This window comes from Colias eurytheme, chromosome 31, assembly GCF_061535395.1.
Source record: "Colias eurytheme isolate Ceu_HAF_F1 chromosome 31, ilColEury1 Martin Lab GWU primary, whole genome shotgun sequence".
In the NCBI taxonomy this organism is placed as follows: Eukaryota; Metazoa; Arthropoda; class Insecta; order Lepidoptera; family Pieridae; genus Colias; species Colias eurytheme.
In genome coordinates, this window is record NC_143010.1 from 3,739,804 (window position 1) to 3,756,141 (window position 16,338).

Below are 16,338 nucleotides of genomic sequence, written 5' to 3' on the forward strand. Positions count from 1 at the left end.
ACCTTTGCATTTTTGTATGTTTAATAGGCTCAAAACTACTGGACCGATTTCAAAATTTCTTTTACCACATAAAGGGATTCTTCCGAATCCGTATAAAAGAAAATCATGCATATTCGCCACAGATATTCCCCTTTCCCTATTATTATATTTTATTAATCTGTGCTCTAGACGTTGCGTTGAGGCTGTTTATCACAGATGACAGATGTCAAACTCAAACGTGAAACGAGTCGACATCGACATCAAAATTAAAAAAATCTAAAACGTTGTCCGGGAGCTGATTGTGATTTTATGATTGAATTCTTATCTGCTTTGAAATTAGTTCAAACTCAATAAACAAGTTAAATTATGACAAATTATATAAAACCTATCGTTTTCTGCGAGGGTTGTTTGTCGACGGATAGAAAACTAACAGATGTCGGAGAATTTTATGATATTTACGTTAATCTTTTTATGTATGAAGCTTCCAGCAAGGTAAGAATTGATAAAAATATATATCAAAATTTATTGGAACGAAGTTCTAAATCGCGCGCTGCGAAAGGGGGCTAAACACGGGCTAAACGGAAAAAAAGACGAAAAGTTGTAACACTTTTTGCTACATTTGGTCGTGCGGCATGCGCTTGTTTCTCTGCCTATCTCTCTCTAACAAAAAACTTCGTTCCATCCATGAAACCCCTCAAGTTTTTCTTTCTAATCATACCTATTACAAAATTATTCTGATATTTGTATGTATGGATGTTTGTTACTCTTTCACACAAAAACTAATGAACCAATTACAATAAAATTTGGCATAGAGGGTAACTTGGATTAACACAGGATAGGTTTTATTCCTGAAGTCCTACAGAAACGGGAGCTATGCAGATTTTCCTTTGAAAACATGGCTGAAGCCACAGCTGGAAACCTAGTATTGTATATATTATGAAAGAATTCTACCCTTTTTTTTCTACAAAGTTTTTTATTTGTCCACAGCTATCCAAAAACCCTCTATTCTGCTGGGAATGTAATGCTGTATTACGAACAATACACAAGTTTCGAGAGAGAGTTCAACAGGCCAATAGTTACTTAAATGAAGGCTTGAATAAGTTTAAAAGAGTAAGTAAACCTAATATGTATGTATATAACTGGCTTATCGCCCGTGGCTTCACCCGCTTTGTCTAAAATATAATAAACTAGCGGTCCGCCCCGGCTTCGCCCGTGGTACATATTTATACGTTTTCTCTACATAAGAACCATCCTCGTACTTCAAGGAATATAATAAAAAAAGAATTATCGAAATCGGTTCAGCCGTTCTCAAGTTATGCGCTTACCAACACATTTTGGGATTCATTTTTATATTATCCATACTAATATTATAAATGCGAAAGTAACTCTGTCTGTCTGTCTGTCTGTTACTCAATCACGCCTTAACTACTGAACCAATTTGCATGAAATTTGGTATAGAGATATTTTGATACCCGAGAAAGGACATAGGCTACTTTTTATCCCGGGAAATAGGATAGGTTTTATCCCGGAAATCCCACGGGAACGGGAACTATGCGGGTTTTTCTTTGCCTGCGCGGGCGAAGCGGCCGCGGCGGGTGGAAAGCTAGTAGATTATATACTAAAATCTTCCTCCACCCTATTTATTAAAAAAACCGCATCCAAAATCCCATGCGTAGTTTCGAAGATGTAAGCATACGTATGGACATAGAATGTGACTTTGTTTTCTACACTAATATTATAAAGAGGAAAACTTTGTTTGTTTGTTTGATTGTAATGAATAGGCTCATAAACTACTGGACCGATTTTAAAAATTATTTCACCATTCGAAAGCTACATTATCCACGAGTAACATAGGCTAGGTTTTATCCCGGAAATCCCACGGGAACGGGAACTATGCGTGTTTTTCTTTGAAAACGCGGGCGAAGCCGCAGGCGGAAAGCTAGTATACTATATAGTCACAATTTCCTGTAGTACAAGTTGCTAAAGAATGATCACAGCATGAAGCAAACTTACTTATAAAATCTCTTGATAAATATTTTTAAAACTTTGACTAACAATTTCAGGTAAAAATCTGTTAACAACATTATCTACCTCAAATGAAATGAAATGAAATAATTTATTTGCAAACATATCAAATAATAAATAAATAAATAATAAATAAATATTATAGGACATTATTATTCAAATCGACCTAGTCCCACAGTAAGCTCAATTAAGGCTTGCGTTGTGGGTACTAGGCGACGAAAAATATAATAATATTATAAATACATAATATATAGATAACTAGCTTTCCGCCCGCGGCTCCGCCCGCGTTTTCAAAGAAAAACCCGTTCCCGTAGGATTTCCGGGATAAAACCTATCCTATGTCCTTTCTCGGGTATAAAATATCTCTATACCAAATTTCACGCAAATTGGTTCAGTAGTTAAGGCGTGATTGAGTAACAGACAGACAGACAGAGTTACTTTCGCATTTATAATATTAGTATGGATAACACCCAGACCCAAGAACAAATAATCGAGTTCATCACGCAAATATTTGTCCTGACCGGGGATCGAACCTGGGACCGTCGGCTCAGTAGGCAGTTACTTTACCACTGCGCCAACCGCGTCGTATTTTTAAAACTTTGATTAACAATTTCAGGTAAAAATCTGCTTATCAACATTGTCTACCTCAAACATATCAAATAATATAATATACGCTGCACATAGTGAAGAAAATGACAATAATTTTAAAGAAGAAGACATCGCAGCTGATGATAATATATCAACAGTAGACGAACCATTAATTGTACCAATTGAATTTAAAACTGAGAAAAGTGACAATTCCGACTTCGAAAATGACTTTATTATCGAAACAGATTATATAAATATAGAAAACGTAGACAAAGACAATATAGACAATGACAAAAAATTGCGTCCGGAAAAGCAGGACACAGACAATATAGATGATGACAAAAAATTGCTTTTGGAAGAACAAGACAAAAAGAAAAGAAAACGTCCAAAATCATATACTAATGTGCGTTACACTGTGAAGGAATATAGTAAAGAGGAAATGATAGAAATGCGTAAAAAATGCGAGAGAGTTATTATGGACGATGCTGAGATGGCGTTATGGCGGGAAAAACTGAAATTGGCGCGAAATTACAGAACAATGGCGTATAAGTGTGAAACTTGTATATCTGGGTTTGCTAAGAAGCAATATTATGATAAGCATGTTAGGAGATTCCATTCTAAGGTAAGTTAATTATTATTTCAATTTTTTAATTATCACCATCAGCCCATATACATTCCCACTGCTGGGACTCGGGCTTGAGGGTATATTAAGTTTATAAGTTACTCAAAGTTGTACTCAAACATTTATAGTATTATCTTTAAAAATATTAGCAATTAACACTTTTATAGCCTATAGCCCCAGTATTACAACATTTCCTAGAGTACGGCGACGAATGTACTTGCACAGAAAAACGTAGTAGAACTGGCGGGGGGTCGGGCAACGTGGGCCGCGTACCGCAAACACGCTTAGTTTGCAGTACTAAGCGCGAAAGGACGACGCAGTCGTATTTTTTGTGTAATAGTTCAATTCAATTCAAATATATTTATTTGCTCGTATATGGTCTTTAGGGGTGTTAATTTTAATATAGATATGTACTTACATATTCTATAATGGCGCGCACAAACTGTTCTATGTATGAATGTAAATCTACATTGAAATCCCAGTCTACGTAAATATTTAGCAGTGCAATACTTGTATGAAATTATATATTTATGAACAAATAATTACATCAGATTTAATAATCGCAATTAATTATTTTGAATGTACATATGAATAAATGAGTACATCATAATATCAATAATTTCACAAATGTTTTATTTCCCATTTGTTGCAACCCTAGCGTATTTTCGTGTGGCAGCCTAAGTACCTACACTAGCGGCGGCATCGCGCGACATTAAAGGCGTTGCATTACTGTAGCCTGTAAGAAGTAATATTGTAATACTGTGATATAGTCTTCCTCAATATATGGGCTATCTAACACCGAAAGAATTTTTCAAATCGGACCAGTCGTTGCTGAGCGCGTTCAAACAAACAAACTTCAACTTTATACATAATATTATTATAGAAGTATAGATTATACTAGCTTTCCGCCCGCGGCTTCGCCCGCTTTGTCTAAAACATAATAAATTATATATTAAAACCTTTCTCTTGAATCACTCTATCTATTAAAAAAAACGCATCAAAATCCGTTGCGTAGTTTTAAAGATTTAAGCATACATAGGGACAGAGAAAGCGACTTTGTTTTATACTATGTAGTGATTAGTATTAGTATACATTTGTGAATTTCAGGGTAGTGGCGATTATGAGTGTTCGATTTGCAAGCAGCGAATCTCGAGTGTTAGAAAAATCTCACACATGAACATGCATACAACTAAATATATATGCTGCATTTGTGGCGTGGAATGTCATCCGTCATATAATTTGGATTGTCACTTGAATTCAACGCACAAAAGTGTGGTGCAATGTATGAAGTGTCATTTGCAGTTTAAGTAAGTATTTTTTGAATGGTTTAGTTTTCAGTTCAGTCATTAGAACCCTAATATTAGTTAAGGGGACTAGAAGAGCTTAACGCGAGTTTTAAGAGAGTTCAATAATGCTTTAAAGTATATGATTAACTGCAGTAAAAAATCTCAGATAAATATATGATATTCTTCAGGAGATATACAGGGTGTACCAAAAAGTAGTGATGAACGGAAGCTGAGAGGTAGAGGACCTAGAGGGCTATCCGAATCACCCCCATGTATGTTATGCGATTTTTCGTATTTTCGGAGTTATGACGTTTTTTTCAATTTTTCACCTATCGCCGAGTACGATGATATTTTTACTCATGCTGACGTCAATGATTGCGGAAGATGCTTGATTTTTTTTGTGTGCTAAGCTGAAAGATAGGCCAATTCAGTATAGTAACATTTACTATCGTTAGACCTTTGAATGGAATAAAAAAAAGAATTAAATGGCAAGAAAGATAAAATTACCCAGTATGTTCACCACTTCAAAGGCCCGTAAATAAATAAAATCACATAAGAAAAGTTTTCCATTTGACTTTTAAAAACTTGTTCTATCTATCAGATAGCTACCCTAAAAATTTCATTTAATTATTCAGAAGGCTTCAATCGAAAAATTTAAATCTAAATGTGGTAAGTGCAAAAATTGAATTAACATGATGATCATTAAAACCAATAAATAGGTGTTTAATTACCAGAAATTTTTAAAATAACCCCGCTGTTGCTCAATGCAAGTGCGACATCACCATAAAAAGTTGTCTTTTAAATGTCTGAATGCCCTTTTATCATTTTTAATGGTTTCTTCTGCTACTAAGAATTTCCGGGTTATTTCGTCCAAATTGTGGCAGTCTCTCGTCTTTGTAGTATCCCCACGGAAAAAAATCAATAGGGTTTATGTCCGGGGACCGTGCAGGCCAGGTTAAAGGGCAAAGATACCCTGAAAGATGGATTGGTCGTTGCAGCCTGCGCATGCGCCGGTGACGCCTGCCTTAAAGCCTGGCTTCCACGGTCCCTCGACCTAAACCCCATTGATTTGTTTCAATGGGAATACTAAAAAGACCTCGGCTACTTGAGAGAATGCCACAATTTGGACGAAATAACCCGGAAACTCATAGTAGCAGAAGAAACCATTAAAAATGATAAAAGGGCATTCAGACATTTGAAAGACAACTTTTTACGGTGATGTCGCACTTGCATTGAGCAACAGCGGGGTTATTTTAAAAATTTCTGGTAATTAAACACCTATTTATTGGTTTTAATGATCATTATGTTAATTCAATTTTTGCACTTACCACATTTAGATTTAAATTTTTCGATTGAATCCTTCTGAATAATTAAATGAAATTTTCAGGGTAGCTATCTGATAGATAGAGCAAGTTTTTAAAAGTCAAACGGAAAACTTTTTTTATGTGATTTTATTTTTTTACGGGCCCTTGAATTGGTGAACATACTGGGTAATTTTATCTTTCTTGCCATTTAATTCTTTTTTTTATTCCATTCAAAGATCTAACGATAGTAAATGTTGCTATACTGAATTGGCCTATCTTTCAGCTTAGCACACAAAAAAAATCAAGCATCTTCCGCAATCATTGACGTCAGCATGAGTAAAAATATCATCGTACTCGGCGATAGGTGAAAAATTGAAAACAACGTCATAACTCCGAAAATACGAAAAATCGCATAACATACATGGGGGTGATTCGGATAGCCCTCTAGGTCCTCTACCTCTCAGCTTCCGTTCATCACTACTTTTTGGTACACCCTGTATACTTACTAGCTAACTATATACTGTGTTGAAAACACAATACATCTTATTTTACTCCATAGAAAAAAATCACAAAGGTACCTCTAAATAATAATAATAGTTAAAAAAAACTAAAAAACACGCTTTTTATAGAAAACCGAACTAAAAAATAGAAAATTTTATCAAATTAGTGTATTGTCATCGGTCCTCAATAAATCTACAAAGTTTGATCGAAATCTGACCCTTTAAAGTGGGTCAAAATCGCGCCCAAAGAAGTCGGTTACAAACATACAAACATACAGGTGAAGCTAATATAAAGCGTGTTAAAAGTCTTTTGATACTTAAAAACCATACTAAACTACATACAGTACTCCAAAAGTAATAATACGCATAGAAATCCAATAAATAAATTTAGATATAAATTTTATGCTAAAACCTTCCTCGAGAATCACTCTATCTATTAAAAAACCGCATCAAATTCCGTTGCATAGTGTTAAAGATTTAAGCATAAAAGGGACATAGAGACAGAGACACCGACTTTGTTTTATACTATGTAGTGATTAAAAAAAAATTAAATTTACAGCAATCGCACAGAATGCAGTAGGCATTATGTTAAGACGCATTTGCGATTTATATGTGATTATTGCGGTAACGGTTTCTCGACGAAGAAAAGACTCATTCATCATATTGGGTAAGTACTAAAGAAATCTATTCATGAATATTGTAAAGCTGAAGAGTTTGTTGGTTTGAAATCTCAAGAACAACTGGTCCGATTTGAAAAATTCTTTCGGTGTTAGATAGCCCATTTATCGAGCAGCGGTGTCAGAAGTAAAACTTCTTTGGCAAGATTCTAAGATACCAAAATCGTCGCCTTACTCCATGACGTTTTTGGTCCTCCATGGTTTTTGTTGTTCTAAAGAAGTTTCACTTCAAAAATAAGAAATATAATCAAAATCTGTTCACCAGTGACCCGCTCTTCCTTAACTAAAGTTTACAAATATAATACGTGTGCATTTATGTGTGTGAGTGTACCTATGTGTGAAATCTGATCTATGCTATATAAAAAAATAATAAAAAATTTTGCACCAGCATTTTTTAAATATAGCATTTCCTTGATATTAACTGTAACTATTTATTTTATTTATTTATTTCGCTTTTAAGCGATAAGGTCACCTTTTGTACTTCGCATTCATACAAATATATATTATACTATAATACTGTACATTGTACATAATATTAAAATATGGTGTGGTACAATAAATGATTAAATAAATAAATAAATAAATATATGATTTTCAAAATTTCCACAGATTACGTCACATGGAGCACAGATGCAAGATATGTGACAAATCATACAATTCATATCAAGCACTGAAAAGGCACAATTTGGTGGTTCATGTTAAATCGATCTCGGAAGAAAATTATTGCGTTGAATGCAATCTCCATTTTAATAATGAATTTTTGTTGAAAAATCACTTGACGAAGAGCACGAAGCATGTACAGAAGAGGTGTGTTATTTTTTTTAGTGGCATATATAAAAAAAAAATATTTGTTTAAAATTTGGTACAGAGTTCGCATTGTTTATAGTCCGATTTTATGTAATTACAAGAGCATTATAAAAAAGCCCTTCCTTTTCATCTTTTGTATCTATATGTGGTTCTCACAGCGAAATATAGTAGATAATTGTAAAAATATATATTGTTAGACGTAACTTTTGATTTAATACTCCAGTCAGTCAAGACAATCAATTCACAGTAATTCCAAAAGTTTTCAAACTTCAGTCAAGTGAATGGTACATTGGGACGACAATAAATCTCATTTTGCAACCTTGTCCGCAGTCCGGAACATTGTTAAAATTGCAATTAAATTATTTTTTGCTGTATGGTCGTGAAAAAAATTCCAAAAGTTCTGCAAACTTGGGGAAGTTTTCGATATAATATTTCATATCAGACATATAGCAAACACAGACACAGAGCAAACATCTATGTTCATCACACAAATATTTGTGAACATTGTGACACGATAATTTTATACATAAAATGATATGTACATAACCCATTAGACATAAAAAAACTGTAAACTAGATTATAAAACTGAAATTTTTTTACAGGTTCCCCTGTACTGAATGTGGTAAAGTGTACCATAAGAGGGCTACATTGAATAATCATTATAATTTAGTACATCTGAAGAAGAGTAAAAACTATTGTGAACTATGTGACAAAGTGAGTTTTTTATCTTACTTCCTACTAATATTATAAATGCGTGAGTTTGTGAGGATGGACGTATGTGTATTTTTTTTTTATGACAGAGCAAGCAAAGGGGCAGGTGGGCCACCTGATGTTATAAGTGGTCACCACCGCCCATAGACACCTGTAACACTTCTAGTGTTACAGGTGCTTTGCCGGCCTTTTATGGACAAATAAGCTCTTTTCTTGAAGGCCCCAATGTCGTAGTTGTTCGGGAACACCGCAGGTGGCAAATCGTTCCACAGTTTCACCGTACGCGGAAGGAAGTTGCGGGTGAAGCGGTGAGTAACAAACATACATGTGTATGCATGTATGTTTGTTACTCTTTCACGCAAATACTACTGAATTGGTTACAATGAAATTTAGCACACATATAGAGCAACTTGGATTAACACATAGGATACGTGTCCAAGTTTGAGTTAAGTCTGTCCGTTTATAGTTAAATCGAGTATTAAGAAGTCTGTTACATACAAATATACAGGTGTAAGTTAAAAAAAGCCTGTTAAAAATAACTTAAATCATAGAGTAACAGAATTTTTATAAGTAATTATTAATTATCTGAGATTTTTCTGTCATCTGTACTTCAAGTTTTAAATATGTAAAGTCCATTTCAAGAAAGAAGTCCCGCGGACAATTATGGAACTAATTTAAGGCCGCCTGTCCATCTGCAAGAAAACTTCAAGAAATGTCCGACAGTCTGTCTGTCCCCAGCTTGCAAGTCTTATGCACCTGCAAGTAGACTTGCAAGTTGCTATCAGACAGACTGTCGGACATTTCTTGCGGAAGTTTTCTTGCAGATGGAAACGCGGCCTAACAGATGGGGAGATCGGCCAATACATTTACACATTACATATATCATTTTTTTTTATCGAAACATTCGAGTCGTAGTAGTTTATAAAATTAAATTAAAAGAACGATACATAATTTTCCCCGAAAAACGAGCACAATTTAAATGTTTTTCACACAATTCTTTATCTGCACGAGTATCTAATTAAAATTATTAGATAGCCCATTTATCGAGGAAGACTATAGGCTATACATATATCATCACGCTAAGACCAACAGGAGCAAAGAGGGTAAAACCGCGGGGCACAGCTAGTTATTCAATAAAGTCTTACGTAATAACTATTTTCCACAGTATTTCCTAACAGGATATCGCCTCAGAGACCACAAGGCAAACACGCATGATCGTTTGCCAAAGCCAAAGACGAAAATGTGTTCCATATGTGGAAAAGCTTTTCATGTGAGTAATTTTACCTTTTTCTTGCAAATTAATAATGTTTATTGACAATATTTCAAAATTTTTAGCTACATTTTTTAAGTTTAAAACTAGACCTTAAAGGAAAGCGTCCAAATTTTCACGATTTTAATATTTTCCTATTTTGATGGTTAAAATGTTAATTTCGTGCGCCATTCTTCAGGAAATAATAAAAAAATATTATGTAATATTACTCTTTAATAAAAAAAAAAAAATTATAATAGTGGTATGTTATAATATTGACTGACCAGTTGGCTTGGTTGGTAGTGGCCCTGCCCTCCAAGCCTGAGGTCGTGGGTTCGATTCCCACCCAGGGCAAAAATTTGTTTGATGAACATAGATGTTTGCTCTGTGTCTTGTAATTATCTATATAAGTATTTATTTAAGAATTATATACGTATGTTTATCAACCATCTTTGGTTGATATCCATAACAAGGGAAAGCTTAGTATGGGATCAGATCGCGCCGTGTGTAAAAATGTCCTGAAATATTTATTTATTTATTTTATTTGGTGTGAAAATTGTGTCGAAATATTTATTTATTTTATTTATGTACATTTATTTTCAGACAAATCGTATTCTACAGAATCACATGAGGACACATACAGGTGAAAGGCCTTTCCACTGCGAATTCTGTACGGCGTCGTTCTCACAGAAGTACACTCTGGCCACTCATACTAAGGCGATTCATAAAGTGCATTAAATTAATATATGTAATATAGTTTTCGTTCGTCTTTTTATTTTTCACGACCTTTTTGCGAATGTAAAATGGCGGGAAGTTATAATTTTTTTTTATCTTTATTAAGAAAAGAGGTTTTGTTCAAAATGAAGTTGAATTAAATGATAATAAAACAGTTTCATCTTTAAGATTTTTATTTTATTTAATGTGATAAAAAAGAAATTCAAAATAATGTGCAGTGCTGCCTATACCCGGCTCGGCGAATGATGATTCCTATGGCACTGACAGTTATTCTCAAGAGACAAACTTGTAATGGCATCACCATTAAATAAGAAACGTATTGGAGGTGGATTATTAGCATAGAAATCTAAATAACAAGACACTAGAAGTCGTAAGCGTGCGTGACCTTGTCGCCACTCAGGTGATTTGCACATCACCAGTGCATTCGTCACTGTTCAGTTGCTCTGGAGACGTATGAGTGTATATACATGGTGTGTTTCAGCAATTCCCATTGCGGAAATTCTTCCACAAGTTGTAATTATACTTATAAAGGAATAATATTTCATCGGAAAATATTTTTTTTTAGAAATAATGCCGTTTTTCCTTAAAATTATAGAATATTTACAAGTATTACGAGTGTCACCATAGTAATCGAAATAACAATGAATGACACAGTCGACCATTCTTATTATCACGTTTGTTCGTATTGGAGCAAAAAGTCTCATATACTTAGGGATGTTATTCTAAAATAAACCGTAAATTCGTGCGTTAGGATACATATTCAAAAGCTTAATTAAATAGATAAGTTAGTTTTCACTAAAATCAAGCTGTCCAATAAAAGGCATAGTTTACTTGTGTGTACTGTTTAGCTTTCGGTTTGAATGTGTTGATTTTGGCGACAGCGGTTTTCATACGAATTATGACATTACAGCACTTCTATGTGTCTTGTTATTTAGATTTCTATGATTATTAGTTTATTTATAATAAATTAAAAAAAAATCTGAAACCTGAAAACTTAATTTCCCTATAGATTGAAAAATATTCACATTTCATACAATTTTTTTCCAAAAAAATTGCTCCCCATTTGCTCTATAAATTATATATCAATATTTAATTTTGACAATTTTTACAAACATCACTCTTCGTTGCGACGCATATGGGCCATATTTACATGTAACAGCACTGCAGCGATATATTCTATAGACCTTTAAGGTTATTAATTAATAATTATCATGCAATTATATGGTTCTGATATTAAGGGCCCTTAGTAGGTGAAAACGGCAAAATGGACTGTTATCTATGAGCTATAATTGAAAATATTGAAGTTTTTTCGCACTGAAATTTCTAATATGTATTACAGAACGTATGTGTGATGGGATGACTGTTTCCAAAACACGATTGGAAAAATTTTGCTCGATAAAAAAAAATCCTGAAGTTACCTCTAAAATATCATGTAAATGCTCATTACAACCGTATTTTACGATAATAATTCGTATAAAATCACAAATACATAGGTATTTACCTTCTCGATTTCGTGACTGTTTTAGATTTAGAAAATACTAAATATTTTCATTCACTTTTTGATAAAAATGTGAATGGCGCTTACGATTTTTAGTTTCGAGCACGTTGATTCCATACTAAACGCGGACCCCCTCACCCCTTACCTCAGGCCCGAATAGCTGAATTTTCGCTGACCGCCTAACCCCCCTTAAGAATAATAACAAATAACTAAGTAATTACATATAATTCTGTGAATAATTTTTGATCAAGCTAGAATTGCAGGTTCGAATGATAATAATTTTTGTATACCATCGTATATAAAACCTTTATTGTTATCCAAATATGCTGTTGTTTATTAATTATTAAATAATCCGTGATTTAGTCAACAATTGAGTAACAAGTGTAAGTACCTACTATTTTATTCAATCACTAGCGGTCCGCCCCGGCTTCGCCCGTGGTACATATACGTGTACGTTTTCTCTACATAAGAACCATCCTCGTACTTCAAGGAAAAGAATTATCGAAATCGGTTCAGCCGTTCACACGTGATGCCGTGACAACGCGAAACGGGTGCGGACCCGCCGCCTTTTTATAGCTCCCGCCGCGAAGCGCGTCGAACGCGGCAACTGATAGGTACACAAAATAATCCTTATGGCATGATTCTGTAATTCACGCGCGATGACATAAAGCGTATTTCATGTATAACTTTGGTGTTTCTACACCGATTTACATGATTCTTTTACTATAACCCGCCCAGGAGTATGAGGAATAGTTGTGCCAAATTTCGTTAAAATCCGTCGTGTAGTTTTTGTTTCTATAACGAATATACAGACAGACAGACAGACAGACAAAAATTTTACTGATTGCATTTTTGGCATCAGTAGCGATCCCTTATCACCCCTTCATAGTTTTTTTTAAATATATTTCATGTACAGAATTGGCCTCTCTACAGATTTATTATAAGTATAGAATAGATAGATAATGAACAATAATTAATGCTTATTATCTTACATTAATCTTACATTTATAATTATCAAGTATTTGTGGATTTTTTTATTAATTATGTTACTACTCAGTATACTATAATGAATATAGATGTTTGCTGTGTGTCTGCGTGTTAATTATCTCAGTTGGGTTTTTTAAACCATTTTTTTATTTACTTCTAATTATAGGCAAGGGCGGATCCAGCCTTAGTGCCAGGGGGGGGGGGTCACATAGACGTGGGCAATTTTCAAAAGCTATATTTTGGTAATTTAATTGATACGTAGATTTAAAAAAAATTGGTCAAGTGCGAGTCGGATTCGCGAACCAAGAGTTCCGTACAAACATTTTTATATGTTTTAATATTAAATTTATGCTCTTTGCAATTTTTTCTTTATCTGTGCAATAAGACGTAAGTTTCTATTAAATAAAGATTAAATGTCAAGATTCTGTGTTCACGGGAAGTACCCTCTAGGTTTTGATTCCTGGCAACACTTGCGAATGTTGATAAGCATGAAATGTATGTTTTAGCAATTTTTCCTCCATCTGTGCTGACATTGCTTTTAACCAAATTTCAGAACTCTGTGTTCACGGGAAGTAGTACAATACCTATAGATTTTGATTTCCTTGCGATAATGTCGAAATTTGCGATAATTTACAGCATAAACGTCTGTATCTTTTGATTGCGTTGGCTTATAAGTTTGATTTTTTCACAGCTTTAACCGTAGATTTGAGTATTCGGTATGAATTTCAGATTGATACCTCCACGCGTTCCTGAGAAAAAGGGTCTTGACAGGCAGACAAACTTGAAAAAAATATATTTTTTGCAATTATTCCTGTATCTGTACTATAGTTAAAAAAATTTAAAAATATTTTTTTATATTATAATCTAAGGAAAGATTCATGCTTTTCGCAATTAGTAAACAAAGTCGTTGTCTCTGTGCCTATGTCCCTATGTACGATTAAATCTTTAAAACTACACAACGAATTTCGATGCAATTTTTTTTAAAGATAGAGTGATTCAAGGGGAATAGTTGTTATATAATTTATAAGGATTTAGAGAAAGTGGGCGAAGCCGCGGGTGGTAAGCTAGTCTGCGTTATAAGACGTTTGATTGTACTAAATTTCATGACTCTGTGTACTCGGGAACTACCCTGTAGGTTTTGATTTCTTAGGGAGTGTCGAATTTTGCGAAAAATTTCAGCATTTACAGCTGCATCTTTTGATTGCGTTGGCTAAAACGTTTGAATTTTTCACAGCATCAAGGGACCGTAGACCGTAGGATTTCGACATTAGCAAGGGAATCAATACCCTGTCCCGTAAACACAGTCTTGAAATTGAGTAAAAAGTATCGTGTTATAGCACAGATGTTGTAATAACTGCGAAAATCCTAATTATTTAATTAAATTAAATAAAAATATACATGTATTTAATTGATATCCACATTAGAGGTCCGCGCCACGCCGGCGTGCCGCCGCCGAGAGACCCCGGCGCGCCGCCGCCGCCGCCGGGTCACAGAAAAATTGGCGCCGAGTTCAAATTTTGCGCGCGAACCATGTGTCACGCACGCGTTGTTGTCTACAACACGGCAACGTCGCATCGATATAGTAGACAATGTCTACTATATCGATGTACTATATCGATATATCGATTATACCACCTCAAAGGAAAGCCTCAATGAGAGTCGAAACAAACTTGTGTCTGCGGTCGAGTCTTCTTTCCAAGAAGTCTCGGATTGGGGCGAACTTAATCTTGTCGAGTTCAATCCCCTAAAGACACAGGTTTGCGCGTTCACCGCAAAAAAAAGACCCCATTTGTCGTAGAACATCGGTTTAAAAGTACTCCCCTTAGTATATCGGAATCCTCGGAGTTGAAATCTCGAGTGACGTTCAATTCCGCAGTCATTTGGAAGCGAAGGCTAAATTAGCCTCGAAAAAACTTGGTGTGCTCAGTAGATCGAGACAGTACTTCAAGCCGGCCGCGGCCCACCGACTTCAGCTGTACAAGGCTCAGGTGCGACCGCATATGGAGTACTGTTCTCATCTCTGGGCTGGAGCCCCACAGTATCAACTCCTTCCTCTTGACCGCATCCAACGTCGAGCAGCTCGAATTGTCGATGACCGTAGGCTTTCCGATAGGCTCGATCCACTGTCAGTGCGAAGAGACGTTGCGTCTCTCTGTATACTGTACAGAATCTACTATGGGGAGTGCTCTGAGGAATTGTTCCACCTTTTACCAGCCGCATAGTTCCACCACTGGACCACACGCCGTAAAAACCAGTTCCATCCGCACCATCTGGATGGTTGGCGCTCCACCACTGTCCGCTTCACCCGCAACTTCCTTCCGCGTACGGTGAAACTATGGAACGATTTGCCACCTGCGGTGTTCCCGAACAACTACGACATTGGGGACTTCAAGAAAAAAGCTTATTTGTCCATAAAAGGCCGGCAAAGCACCTGTAACACTTCTAGTGTTACAAGTGTTTATGGGCGGTGGTGACCACTTAACATCAGGTGGCCCACCTGCTCCTTTGCTTGCTCTGACATAACATTGCCAATAAAATTATTGGCAATGTTTATAATTATCATGTTCATCACTAAATAGTTAAGCTACTTGATTTTAATAAAAATATTTTTTTTATTAAACTTAAAGAGAGATTTTTCTGCTGCCCGTCCACCCCCTAATAACTTTAAAAATAACTAGCCCACGCCGGCGACGCCGCGCCGCGCCGGGTGCCGCACCCGGCGCGCCGCCGCTGGGCTTTTGGACTGCGGCGCGGACCTCTAATCCACATCAGAACTCAGGTCTATAATAACTTAAATCTGTTATTTAATTCAAATTCTAAGTCAACGCAATCTGAAGAAAAAGCAATTAGAGCCGCATATTCTGTAATTTGCAACTATACTTGCAAGCGTAAGGGAATCATCAATCAAAAGGTATACTTCCCGTGAACACAGTCTTGAAATTTGGTTAAAAGCAACGACTTAAGCACTTACAAGCACAGATAAAGAAAAAAATCCTTTAAACAAAATTGTAAGATACAACATAATGAAAAAATATGTTTGCTCGGAGTCCTCGGTGCGCGAGTCCGACGCGCATTTGGCCGATTTTTTGTTGTAATTTGACTGTATTTTCTGTTGTTCATTTAAAAAAAAATTTGCTATTTTATGTCTTATCCACGAACTGGGATGTTTCGATATTTGAGGTTTTGTGTGAAAAGTGTAACAGCAAAAGTTGTAGAAAAAAAATTAATTACATACAACTTTACCATTACCTACACTTTAATCCGCAGATATAGATTTTTAAAAAAATCGAAAAACCTGTTTTTTGTCCTTTAATTACGACCACAGGTCGACCCTAATAAACTTTTTCTATAATTTTTGTTATATTCTCTT

General features: G+C 35.2%; 1 protein-coding gene across 1 annotated transcript; it reads left to right on the forward strand.

Moving 5' to 3' along the window:
- Positions 1 to 198: 198 nt before the first annotated feature.
- Positions 199 to 10,493, forward strand: LOC149895528 (zinc finger Y-chromosomal protein 1-like). Its single transcript, XM_090118834.1, has 9 exons — positions 199 to 471; positions 967 to 1,089; positions 2,621 to 3,214; positions 4,322 to 4,521; positions 6,864 to 6,971; positions 7,591 to 7,788; positions 8,391 to 8,502; positions 9,665 to 9,769; positions 10,352 to 10,493. Exons 1-9 carry the CDS (start codon positions 346 to 348, stop codon positions 10,484 to 10,486), a joined length of 1,701 nt encoding a protein of 566 aa, XP_089974960.1. The 5' UTR covers positions 199 to 345; the 3' UTR covers positions 10,487 to 10,493.
- Positions 10,494 to 16,338: the final 5,845 nt, after the last annotated feature.

What these genes read in the sequence shown, in the direction of transcription:
- LOC149895528 (XM_090118834.1), top strand. Translation starts at nt 346, where the DNA reads ATGACAAATTATATAAAACCTATCGTTTTCTGCGAGGGTTGTTTGTCG. An exon ending in TGTATGAAGCTTCCAGCAAG is followed by an intron (nt 472 to 966) that starts GTAAGAATTGAT and finishes ATTTGTCCACAG; the next exon opens with CTATCCAAAAACCCTCTATT. An exon ending in AGACTCATTCATCATATTGG is followed by an intron (nt 6,972 to 7,590) that starts GTAAGTACTAAA and finishes AAATTTCCACAG; the next exon opens with ATTACGTCACATGGAGCACA.